Genomic DNA, 13,349 nt, shown 5'->3' on the forward strand with positions numbered 1-13,349 from the left:
TTGTTCTCTTTGCTGGAGCAAAACCATGAAGCAAAGCCCTCCTTCTAACAAGATGGCCACATCCATACAGAGACACAGCACAAAACAAGTATAGTAATCAATAATAGAGAAAGATCAGCTGCAGGGAGACGACGGTCAATCCTATTCCTTTGCACTTTGCCTGACCTTTTGTGGATGCTGCCAGAGTTCAGTTCCTCTTTAGTGTGTGAAATAAAGCATGTTTTAGAGGGAGTTCCCCTTCATACAGAGAGGCAAAATCAATATGCTAAATTATTATGTATACTTCCTTTCATTGACCTAGTAATCAGCAGTGGAAAATAAGTTACTGTTTTACATCTCAGACAGCTTTGCAAGAGGTTGCACAGAAGTTGACACTCATGCACATTGTTGTGTGATAGTTTTACAAAATGGATGCATTTTTTTATCACATTGTAACAGTAATATAAACTCTTAACAGACTCATTGAAAATGTCCTACTGCGCTTTAAAGTAAACTTGGCACAAACCTGGGAAATGTAGACTGAGCATTGAACGAAGATCCAGAGCTAAAGTCATATGCAAATCTTGACCGTTCATAAAAGTCAAGTTTCTCCCTGCCCCTCTTTTTTCTGAACCTGCTTACTAAAGCGGGTTTACACGTTCCAAATTTTTTTTGTTCAATCCGCAGACTGAAAAAAAAAAAAATTAGAACAGATCCCTCCATCAACACGAGCATTGATCGACGAATCCCCCACTGTTTGCATTGTATTCTGACAGTGACTGCTGTCAGAATACCCAAACAGCTGCTGAGCTCCGTTCGGTCAAGAATTTTCCAACCTATACCCCTTTGATCAACTGATTGAGGGATGCTGGGCGGCAGGGTGCCGACAAAATTCCGACTTATCTGACATAAGGGAGCCGTAATCACCAATCACAGTAAAGGTTCACTAGGGAGGTGAGAAAGACAATTTCAAGCTGAACTTTACACAAAAAGCTGAGATTTCTATATACCATCAACATCCTATATATCTCACTATGTCTAACAGGTTTATTTGACATTGGTTCTGCACAAACAAAAGAGTGTTTGGACATGTAGTGATTCCCCAATCTACGCACACATGCACAAATCCATCTGTTTTTTGTATATTAGTATTAGAATGATAAATAATACAAGCAGATGATAGTGAAATGTAATATGTCATCAATCTGTTTGTTTTATAAAATGATGTTTAATCCACATACTATAGTAACCTTTTTTTATACTAGATGAAAATATGCATCACATTTATTATACATTTATTGACATCATGATAGTAAAGAGATTGCAGTATATATATTATATTACAGTATTTAATAAGGCTTTGGAATGTACAAACCTGTATATGTAATTTCTGTACAGAGGCTCCAAAACACTACAGTTCTTGTTTATGCAAACAACTCATAAACACTTTCATTTACCATCTTGTTTTTATATAACGTGGTTTACATTGTTACTGCCAAAGCCAACATCTGTGTTCTATTGGCCATCACAAACAATAATAACAGTGGGAAAGTTGATACAAAGGTAGAATGCAGTTGTATCATGTTAAATTCAGATATGTGTGCCTGCATGGACACTTTATACAAGTTCTGTTTAGTTCTGCTCAGTATGCGGACTGTTATAGCTAAGCCACATCTGTAGGGAGGACTGACTTAGCTAGGAAGATGTGACCACTTCGGGTCTGTATGTGCTGGGTGACACAGAGGGAGAACTGTCCTTTTATATTGGTGATGTCACAGCCAGGGAGGTGGCTACACATGCCATCAGTTACATGTGGTTATATCAGGGGTGTGAGAATTTGCCTTTGCACAATGAATGGATATGTCCCAGTGGTTTCAGCACTGTGTCCCTATCCTTCAGGATATTCCATCCCACTCTGCAGCTAAGGACACACTGCTGTGCTGAAGGCATTCAGCAGGAGGCTGGTGAAGAGACAGGACCGTACATAGTGCTGCTGCTGGAAAGTTGCTCTAGTACAGGATATGCTTACATCAGTCTGAGGACCACAGAGGAGGCACTGCGCTAATTACTGGAAACTCACAACGCTCTATTTATTGTTGCTCGTGTTTTAGCAGCTACTTACCTGATAGTTGTGGGATCTGGGGCAGAGATAGGATTGCTCAGACATGTTAAGCTGTGTCACCGTGGCCATGCTGTGTCTGCTGTTTGGATGCCTGATGCTAACAGGTAGGTACAATGCGCTCTCCATCTCATCTGTCACCTTTTTATAGATTTGAACTCTACTGCTTCCCCTTTTGCGGCTGGCTGTCTTAGAACTATATGGAACAAATAGGGACAACTGCAATTTCAAATTTTCACTTCAACTGTAGGACCAGTGTGTGAATTTGGGTGACCAGGAACAGACTCTAACCCATCATTATTTGCCTCCCTTACTTTATCAGCTAAGATTGGCCAAGGAGGGTTTGCATGCACCAGCGAAAATGATGGCTTGTGAAATACCTGACCGAACTCACTTGAATTTTTTAACCAGAGGGCCCACCAAGGACTTGTTCCCATCCAGCTGACCAAGAGACCTGGTGGCCAAAAGAGGAGGTTGACAATGCCTACATGGCCTGTTCATTACAAATGATGTTTTTAGATCCATCAGATTGCTTTCTGTTAAATAACAAATAGGGAAATTTAGAAAGTTTGAATTTAGAACAATTGTCAGAAAAGGCAGATCAGGTATTCTAAGACCCCTTAAGTGGGGTGATGTAGAAGATGAAGGTTTGAGATTGTAAATGTAATAAGAGCAGAGTAGGTCCACAAGTTGTTTCAGAACTACATATCTCAGTATACCATCAATAGCCAGGGGACAACAAACAATGGCTATGTATCAATAGGCTTTCTTGGTTTAAATGGCTGGTTAATCCTTGAAGAACTACCTATATCCAAGTTAACTTTACTCTGGCTTTTAAACAGCCAGGACCTAGCAGTCCTGTAACATTTAGGGATATACAGGTTGAATACATCTGTTTTGAAACTTAAAATATTCTCAAATTAGAAGCTGGCATGACGATGTTCTAAATACGAAGCATCATCTCATTTTACCATATAATGCTCTCAGCTTAACTAATATCATATAATTTATATCACAAGATGGTGTTTGATTACAGTCACAAATGTGTAATATATAACAGTATTTGTATGTCATATTTTCATGTAGTTGTGCAACATTGAAAAATTGGGGCACGTTTCAAGAATTAAATTGTGATCAAGGTCCAGACAGGAATCTAAGAGCTTTTTTAAAGTATCAGTAACAGAATTACTTTATGGTTTCATAGTGTGTACTAGCTCCATGTGGCTGACTATATGTTTTTTTTGATTTTGTGGAGTTTTGTTGGTGCCATTTTCATTGATGCTCTTGTTACTACTTGGAAGGATACATGGAATTGTAATTAGGGTTAATGGCTATGATTTCTACATCAACTACTATTTGGGTATTAAAGAATCTGAATGATAGTTAATGTTTGTTAGTATTTCTTGTCATAGTTTGCCAAGACTGAACAAATGTATTGCACTGTATTTCCTCATTATTTTCAAATTCAAACTTTATGGGGCTGATTTACTAAAGGAGTACTTTTCACCCCTTTACTTTGTTCACTTCAGGTTCTTAATTGGATTCAGAGTATATTGCTATTTGTTAAAGTTCCCTGAATAAGCCTGAGTGAACATAGGCTCAAATGGAGTGAATTCCTATGGAAAGGCAGCTGGCATCTGGAAACTGGAAATGAGTTTCATAATCATTGAGGCATTCTTTGATTGGTTAATGGTGTGTGATATAGATTGCTTCTGTTATTGTGACATGTAAACTTATGTCAGGGAAAGACTGGGCTAATCATGATAGTTGTAAAAGGTAATTCAAAAAAGTGTTTTATACCCACTGGCTTATTATACCTCTTAGATATTTATTTGGTGGAATGTCTGAAGTTCCCAAGGCAGCCCACATTCCAATGCTTAATATAGAGGTCCCCTTTGGAATTTTTTTAAATTAATTTTACAATATTGAGAATGGAACAGGCATTGGGAGACTCACCTTTGGTGCAGAAGGATGAAATGGACGGTGCTGAGCCAAAAACAGATCCCAGATCTGGAGTCCCAAGGAGGTATATGATACCTATAAGTGATAGGCCCACCAAAATGCACATATAATTAAAACACCAAAATTAGGTGGGCTGGTTCTTCCAAAGTAAGCCAACATTAGAGTAGCAAAGGGATTTTATGAAAGAATTAAAGAAGCTGAGAGACAGAAGAGGAGAGACAGCAAAGATGGTAAAGATTTCCAAGAGATATGAACAACAGAGATGCATGTACCATATTTGATTTCAGTTAAAGTGTGTGGATGAGTCAGAAGCTGTTCATTTGACCACAAGACTACTCCAGGCATCACAGGCTTAATGCCAAAAAGCTCTGAGATTGAGGGGATGGTTTTGTTGAATATAGAAAAGCAGAACTGTTTTTATCAGGCACATACTAGCATGTGGAAGAAGTGGTTGTGTAGCAAGAAATAAATGCTACATCATTCCGAATTGTGGTGCTCCTTACTTTGTAATTGGAAGTACAAAAAAGGCTTATATAATTCTAAACCAATTCTATTGCATGCATCAAGACAATATTTGAATGGCCAATCAATAGTGTAGGATTGGGAACTGATATGTCAGTGTTTTACAATTTGAATGTTACAGTCTGCAGTGAAATGAAGTATTGAGGTGTCTGGTATCTAGAGTTTACTGTGTGCACATCTCTAATGCGGCAAATAATTGCCAATGGATGAAATGGCAAAGAGATCCATGGGCATCTCTCACATTACTTTTTGTAAACTGGTCATCATGGAAAAGCCATATGAAAAGGTGTAAAAGCTATTGATGATAGCTATGGGAAAGTGCAGTTCATGATAGTTGTGTTGTTATACAGCTTTTACACAGAAATATTGAGCTTGAAAAGTTGTGGAATGAGATCCTACAGCAGATACTCCCCCAAAAAGTTGCAACATATCTCAGCCAGTTCATTCAAGCTTATTACTGCAGCTTCTGATTTTGTTAGCTTACACCTTTTCTGGAATAACATGAAAACATACAGGAGACTCTTTGATCATTCATCCCTTGCATCATTTGGAGACTGGAAAGCTCCACATTCTGAGACTAGTTTAAACCATCACATGTTTAAAGAACCATAAATAACTTACTCTACAGTTAGTAATTATTGTTTCACTGAGTATTACCTCAGTAGCTAAGTTCTTTTGAAAATTTGTGCTGTATTGTGCTGTATTAAACATTACTATACTCAGTGACTGTTCAGGGTAACGTTGATGCTGAAGATTTGAGAAACACAATCAATACATTACACTATAAAAGACTATTGGCCATAGATATTCATATATTACTACTGATGCCATGTCTATGAACCACAAGTACTTTTTACATGCGATCATTATTTCTACATCAAATCACATTCCAATGTTTGCAGAGGGATCATTACCACATGATAATGTTGACTTCATTTTTGGAGGTATAATCCATTAATTGTAGTTGTAACTAAATTAAATTGTTCACTGCAGGTTTGTTTTAAAACAATACGCATCTCCAGATAACTTTTTTAATCAATACTAAAATTCTATCTTTCTATCAGACCTGTGTATGTGTTACATTACCAGTTATCTTAGAAAAATGTTCTTGTCCTGGTCAGGTGTTGGAAATACATCATACTCTGAGGGTAACTATGCGACATGAGCACTTTTGTACACTGGAATGGCAAATGGTTTTTGTTTCAAATTTTTGGACATCAGGAAAAAGAAAGTAGATGAATAGAGAATATTCAGCCACTTCCTCATTGTTCTTTATTGAGAGTGTTGTGGTATCATCTGTCTTAGTACTTTATCGCCTACAGAATACTGATCAGCTTCCACTGAGCAGTTTGTATATGCTGAGTAAACAGCGGTAATTTTTGGGTGTTGAATGGTTTGAAAATGAATTTTCTTCATTGGGAAACAAGAATACTAAGCCCATTATGGTAAAGTTATTACATTTTTATTGACACAACACCAGTGTAGATTTTACCGTGCCTGAAATTAAATGGTACTAATAAGCCCGTCCGAATGGATAAGAGGTTATCTTAGTGAATGGCATTTTACATAGGAGGGTCTTAGGTGCTTATTTCCGTTAGCTGTATATCTCTTTATCTGTCTGCTTTAAGAAACAAAAGTGGAGTTCGGGACCAGCAATAGGTCTTACATTACATCCACTTCAACTTTTCCAGATGGACAGTTGTACAGACTCTAGGAAGAAGCTAGATTTAGAAATGGCTACTCAGTAGGGTCAGTAGCACACACTGATCTCACATCAATGCTTTCCACCTCAAGCTTCTCACTATATAGAACTCTAAAAAGGAATGTGTTACTAGTCATAACTTCATTGCAGGGCAGTCATCTCAACAGAGTCTAATTAGTGTTTCTAGCATGCTGTGGTATCCATGTGTTTGTACAGAAACCTGGAGACAACGACCTCTCTGGGTACTCAGACTGGCCAGGGCTCCTGGCTGGTGTTTTCATGTAGGAGATGCTAGCTGCAGCCTCACAGCCATAGATGTGTTAGCCTGCTCAGTCAGAGGGAACATTGTGGCTCATTCCATTGCATTAGTTCATTCAGTTCAATGAGCTGTAAGATGTCTTTTTGTCTAGCCCATTAGATCATCCTGTGTTGGTAGTTTGTTTCCTACAGTGCAAGAAACACACCAGTTCCAAGCAAGCATGTGAGAGAGCCTATTTTGTGACTTGGTATTGTTTCAATTGAAATTTGAACATGTTCAGACAGCTATTATCTCTCTCTCACTACCGTATCAAAAAGGGGGTTTATTAAAAATATAGCAGTTTTTAGCTGCAGTTTGTGTTTTCAGCAAATATTTAGTTCAGGAACGCCATGTTATTGCCTTAGAATCATTACTGAATATCAAAGCATTAATTGTAAAAATTAACTAACATATCATGTGTAAGATAAATACAAACCAACCTTATGTGGACGCTTCTGCATAGTGAAATCTAATATTCATATGATTGACCTGAAACACCTTGAAGCAAATCACTGGCATTTGCAAAGCATTTGCTAACCCACAATAGGAAACCTGTTATAAGAGAGACGTGGAGACTACCTTTGCCAAACTCACCTTATGAAAGTGTGATTTGCCTGGCTATCGTGCTGACTCCTTAGCTTCAATACTTTGAGTTAGTTACCTGAAATAAGGATGCAGATAAGGACTTCTGACATTCCTCTGACTTTCCAGATCTGCATCTTTTTTTTTTTTTTTCAAATTAGTGATACAGAATAGGAGAATGCCTGAAAAAAATAAATGTAAGATCTCATATAAGCCAACTCTGGCTTTAAAATCCACAAAGAAAGATATACTAATATCTAGGACAACTATCATGTCACGTTTATCCAATAGTTAGAAAAATTATTGGTATAAATGATGTCCACTACTAACCTAAGACCATAAACTTAAAAGAAAGTCAATTATTACGTTGGCATTTTAGTTTATTCCCTGCTGTTTCCGTTTGTGACATCAGAACTAACCCTGGCACCTTGATCTCAGTGGCCTTAACTTAACACCTACATTGTGTTAGTCTTGCAAATAGTGTTTTTATTTTTAATGACTGAATAAATGCACAAGTAATAAATACTGGCACCCCAATATGCTCAGACAAATGTTATTGCATTTGTAGACCTGTAAGATAAAATGTTATACTTATTCTGATCCATCTTTACACTCATTTCTATTCTATGACTCACAATAAACCTGTAAGTGTTACATCCCCATCTCTGATTCCTGTCTGCCAAGCCCTCTCATGTCACAGTCTGTCCCGACTATTTCTCTGTTCCTGTCTCTACTATGCAAGTGGACATCCCTGTTTTTCCTAATTACCTTAAATAGACTTTTTCCTGATATTAAAGGAAATGACTTTCCCATATCCTAGGCTGTGTTCTTCCCAGCTATCACCTATAAATAGACCCATGTACTTCCTTTTACCTGAGTGCATGTCTCCTTGCCCCCTCTCTGTTTCCCCTTTAATTTCCTGCAACACACTCCATGATACCCAGTCTTGTCTTCTTTTATCTAAGTGACTAAGATTCACCTTCCTAGGAATGGGTCAGGCAGGAAGTCAACCTTTTATCAAACCAACACGTCGTTAAAGTAAATTAACTCAACTTGATGTGCATGAGCTAAAGTAATACATGGCAAAGATGTTTTCTTATAATGCCATTATAAGAAATAGTCACAGATAGTGATGTTAGGGGCAGGAGGTTTGTTTTATTAAAGGAGAACTATGGGGTCAGTGTTTTTCCCCATAGTTCTCCTTAGGGTAACGGGAGGACACAAACTAGCGTCCTCCCGTTACCCTAAGCTCAGTATACCGCGAGCTACAGCTCGCGGTATACTGAGACGCCGCACCTGGAGCGGATCCCGACTTAGATGACGGGATCCGCCCAGCTGCGTGAGTGACAGCTGGCTCTGCCTATCTAGAGGCAGAGCCAGCTGTACCCGCCCCCTCCCCCGTCCGTTCCGCCAGTCAGCGCTGGCAGATCGGAGCGGGGAGAGGGGAATCCAGCCCCTCCCCCTGTCACGACAGAGAGCCGTGACAGGATCGGGAGGTGAGGGAACCCGGTATGTGTTCCCTCACCTCCCGATCTACTGAGCCGACCTGTGACAGTCTCATTGTCACAGGTCGGCTTAGAACTATGAGGTGAGTGGAAATCACTCATCTCATAGTTCTCCTTTAAGTACTTTGTTAGAACTATTTAGTATAAGGAGATTTGGAAATGAAGACTTGAAACATGTGTTGCATAGAAAGACTTTGTGTGCGGTACTGAACGCTTGTTGTGATCTAATTAGTACCTCTTGCTTAAGCCTTACATGGCCAATTCTTTGCTAATATCACAAATGATAAGTCAGATATATCAGTTGCAAGGCTGGGGCTGTGTATAGCTTCCCTTTGGATCTCAGACTTGCTAAAAAAACATAAAATAATGCATTTATTTATGCAAATTTTATTGATTTGATAGTTGTAGGATTACAATTAAATAGATCCATCATTTTAGTGAATGATACATGGTTCCTTTGTCAGGATCTGCAACATGTAGGGTCAGAAGCAATTTCGGATTCAAGTACATGTCTTCAAAATCTTCATAATACACTCACATATACAAACCAATCTACTAAGAAATACATATTTGGACATCTCTGAGCACTGGGCACTTATACCTGGAAGTACAGAACAATTATACAACAACACCCGGGCTAGTAAATTGAAAGGTTAAGACCTCTGACCTATGCCCCACCAGCAGGTTTCATCAAAACATATTTTTCTGTTCCTCACATGGACAGAATAACATCTCACAGATTCCATAGGGGATATGAGCAGCAGATGTCTTAGCGTGGGTAGCGCAGACAGTTTCAGTTTCTTGGAATACAGGGAATGGCTGAAGATGAATTCAACACGTTGCTATAAATTCCTCATAAGATGTAGGAGTAATTACAGCATATGACACTATAATACCAAGAACTGCGGTGTAACAAGGAAACCAAAAGCAGAACAAGATATTAATGGCAAAACTACATCACAATGGCGTCAATACATATTGATAAACAGATATCCCATTGCACACCAGACCGAAATCCCACTGTAGTATGTAAAAGGGTGCTGGAATGACGTGCATTTGGCGCTGCACAAATTCAAAAGTAGAAGAGATGGTCTCCGGCACACCAAGGCCCAATGCATCAATACGTCCTTTTTTTGATGACAGATACACATGGCATCACAAGTATGAGCAACGTTTCAGAACCTACAGAGGTCCCTTCATCAGGCAAATAAAAGTAACAGTGAACACAGTGAATTGTCACTTTGTTATTGGCCCGATGAAGGGACCTTGGTAGGTTTCCAAAACGTTACTCATACTTCTGATGCCATGTGTATCTGCCGTCAATAAAAGGACGTATGGATGCATTGGACCTTGGTGTGCAGGTGACCAACTCTTCTTCATTACATATTGAAACACATGCAGGGTATTTATTATGCTACACGTGTTAAATAACGTCTCTGACGCCGTCATATGTCTCCACATAAATATAGCAGTTGAGCATATTGCAGATTCACATGAAGACTTTTGAGCTTACTACATACAGTAGCTAACACCCTAAATGTTTGAGATATGTATGTTGCAATATACACATGGGCTATTGAACTTTTGTAAAACTATAAACACATAAGAGCACAGCATGGTGATTTTCTAGCTAGCAATATTGCCTTGCACTATGTGAGGATATAAAGGCCCACATATGTATATAACACAATAGACTGATATACAAGATAAAAGATTGGCTGTACACCAAATATTCAAGTGTGGAATTAATTATTCCAGGGACATGAACAAGGAAGTCCCAAATGGAACTCCCTCTGACATATTTCACCCAAAGATGGGCTTAACCATAGAGTGCAGCCAGTCTTTCTTCTTGTGAACTTTACTGTGGTGAGCGTGAATGAGCTCTGATCTGGAGTTGGCACTTGAAAGACAAAAAACAGAGCCACTGTTAAATCTTGTTAGTGGTGACCACAATACGAAAAATAGTCTAATTGGACAATCCACTTTGTGACGCCACTGGCCAGAAAGATTTTATCAGGCCATATAACCAAAAGTGATTTGTGCTTTTCTTTTTATTTTGTCTTAATACAACACACTAACCTTATATGTTATGTTAAGATAATGGCGCCTTCCCAAACTTTGGAGCCTCTCTTGGGCTGGATGAGCTTCTTTTGTGTGAAAGACCTTTAAAGTGTATGAAAGTTCCTCCTGTGAACTTTCCATGAGTGGGCTGTGTGGAACTTATCAAAAGGTTTTTACACCTGGAGTATTACTGCTGTGCTTTTTGGCAAACCCAAGTAAAGGCACCGGTTATGATTCCCAAACTCTTCTGTTAGAGCTATGACCTAATCAGGTGCTATCAGCAACATGCAATACCAGTCTTTTGCTGTGGTTTTTTTTGTTTTTTGTTCAGCAATTAGAGACGTGATTCAAGGCCTAAGAGGACTGCACATAGGACTTGAATTCTTGGCTGAAGCTAGATCTGATGTAATTCACATGTTTGTGGCTACATTTATTACTTTTTTGATTAGAAATTCTGAAGTGTTCCAGTAATTACTACATCATAGATATCCTTCTTAACAAACAATGTTTTTTCTCGTTCAGTTTTAAATGCTAAAAAATAAATATTGCTGCAAGGTTTAGGCTACAGAGATGCAATTATTTATTAGATGTTGAAAGTCTTTACTGGGAAATGTATTTGATCAAGTGGTTGATTTAAAGACTTATCTTGGCCACACACATGGCAATTTCTACCACTTTCAAGCAGCGTTCATCCCAAAAACAATTGAGTGGATCAAGGTAACCGACCACTAACACTTTAGTTCCTAACATGCTGTTGACACTATAAGTAGTAGGTTGTGTTCAACAGTTAAGTTGTTTTTAAACTAATACCTGGATGAAAGTAGTAGAAATTGCCCAAAGATCCCATATGTGTGGCAACTTGTTCTCTGCAAGACCATAGTGTTGTAGGGTGGAAAGAGATACTTCAAAATGTGCTCTTCTATTTAGGCTGCCATTGCAGAGAAGCTAGCAGTAGAGATTCATTTTAATGCCTTTTATTTAAAGTGACACTAAACTCAGAAGTTAAATCTTAAAAATCAATTCAAGTAAATTAACTATGAACAAAAATGTATCTGATTTTTGTATTACTTTGCTGGACATCCTCAAATCATCTCTAAATTGGTGCTGACACTGTCCTTCCTTCTGGAGGGTGGCTACTTTTGTTCCCCATGGTCCCTGTGTGTGTTGTAAAGTGGCCACTGCTCCAAGCTCACTCCTGTTATGGACTACAATCTCATGTTTAGTTTACAAATTTGTATTGAGACTGTAGTCCATCACAGGAGCGAGCTTGGAGCGGTAACTACTTTACAACACACACTGGGCCAAGGGAACAAAAGTAGCCACCCTCCAGAAGGAAGGACAGTTTCAGCACCAATTGAGAGATGATTTGAGGATCTAGCCGAGTGATACACAAATAAGATACGTTTATGTTAATAGTTAAGGTACTTGAATGGATTTTTAAGATTTAACTCTTGAGTTTAGTGTCACTATAAATCATCAACATCTTGTCTTGCGAAAACCTTTTTCTCTATCTAATCCACGAATGAACCACTGCATGTTCAGCACTATTTTATACTGACTGCTTACCTTAAAATGTATGAGATCCCTAAAGCAGCCTTTGTTACCTTTTACATGGACGTCTACAGTAATGGCTCAACTGATATCATATTCACTTCTTAGCATGGCCATGTTGGTTTATAAAAAGTAAAGTAAGGATCTGACACATTTGCACTGTGCTACATTAGTCATATTGTAATTGTTACTGCTTATCTTGTGTGTCTTGCAAGAATAGCCTGTGTAGTTTCTGGGTAACACAATTCTGGACACAGATGAGATGATTATTCTCAATATGTTTTATTCCAGGCAACTAAACTGCAGCACATGTGTTGTTTTTCTCTTAAAGATTTGTTCTCGTAAGATTTGTTTAGTCTTAGGAAAGACAAATATTACTGTCTCAAAGTTGAGAAGGTCATGTAGTAGTTTAAGATGTCAAAAAATCAGGTTGTATTTATAAGTATAATCTAGAAAATAAAGCTCACACAGCCTAAGAAGGCAAGTATGAAAGTTAGGATCTGATTGGCAATATAGGCTACAGGGGAATATTCCTGTTATCTGCACCCAGGCTACTTTTCAACATTCAAAAGGAGAAACTTTACTGAGAGAAAACAATGTATAAGCAAGCCAGTGGTGAGAAGAATACACATTACACTGTACACGTGGAAAACATTTAAGACATCTGAGGGTCAATCAGAGAATAGTAATTAAAACAAGACATAATTAAAATCAAAACAATTGCTCAAGTCCAGACACAACATACATCTATTTATAAGGAGTTACATGACTCAGATTGATCCCACCAGCATTCCCAAACCTTTTTGAATTTAGTGGGACAATCTCTTTGTTCATAGATAAGTTTTTTTTATATGGCAAGATGGAATTTATGTGAGCAAGCCATGCAGCGCAAGAAGGTGGTAAAGCCTGAATCCAAGTTCTAGAAACCAATTTGCACGCAATAAACAGAGTTTTGTGTAGAAATAAGCTGGAAAGTGTATCTAAATTCAAATCTAAAAATGTTCTCAGAAGACAATACTTTGGGTTAAGAGTGATCACGAAACCTATTTTATCAACTCAGGCTACTTT

General features: G+C 38.3%; 1 protein-coding gene across 1 annotated transcript in view; it reads left to right on the forward strand.

Moving 5' to 3' along the window:
- The first annotated feature begins 1,845 nt into the window (after positions 1-1,845).
- Positions 1,846-13,349, forward strand: part of FLT1 (fms related tyrosine kinase 1) — a 68,669-nt gene continuing 57,165 nt past the window's right edge. Inside the window, exon 1 of the mRNA XM_018567800.1 lies at positions 1,846-2,205. Coding sequence (XP_018423302.1) covers positions 2,145-2,205 — 61 coding nt within the window. The 5' untranslated portion in view covers positions 1,846-2,144. The remainder of the gene's footprint in view (positions 2,206-13,349) is intronic.

This window comes from Nanorana parkeri, unplaced genomic scaffold (assembly GCF_000935625.1).
Source record: "Nanorana parkeri isolate BGI_ZX_2015 unplaced genomic scaffold, ASM93562v1 scaffold1095, whole genome shotgun sequence".
Classification (NCBI taxonomy): Eukaryota; Metazoa; Chordata; class Amphibia; order Anura; family Dicroglossidae; genus Nanorana; species Nanorana parkeri.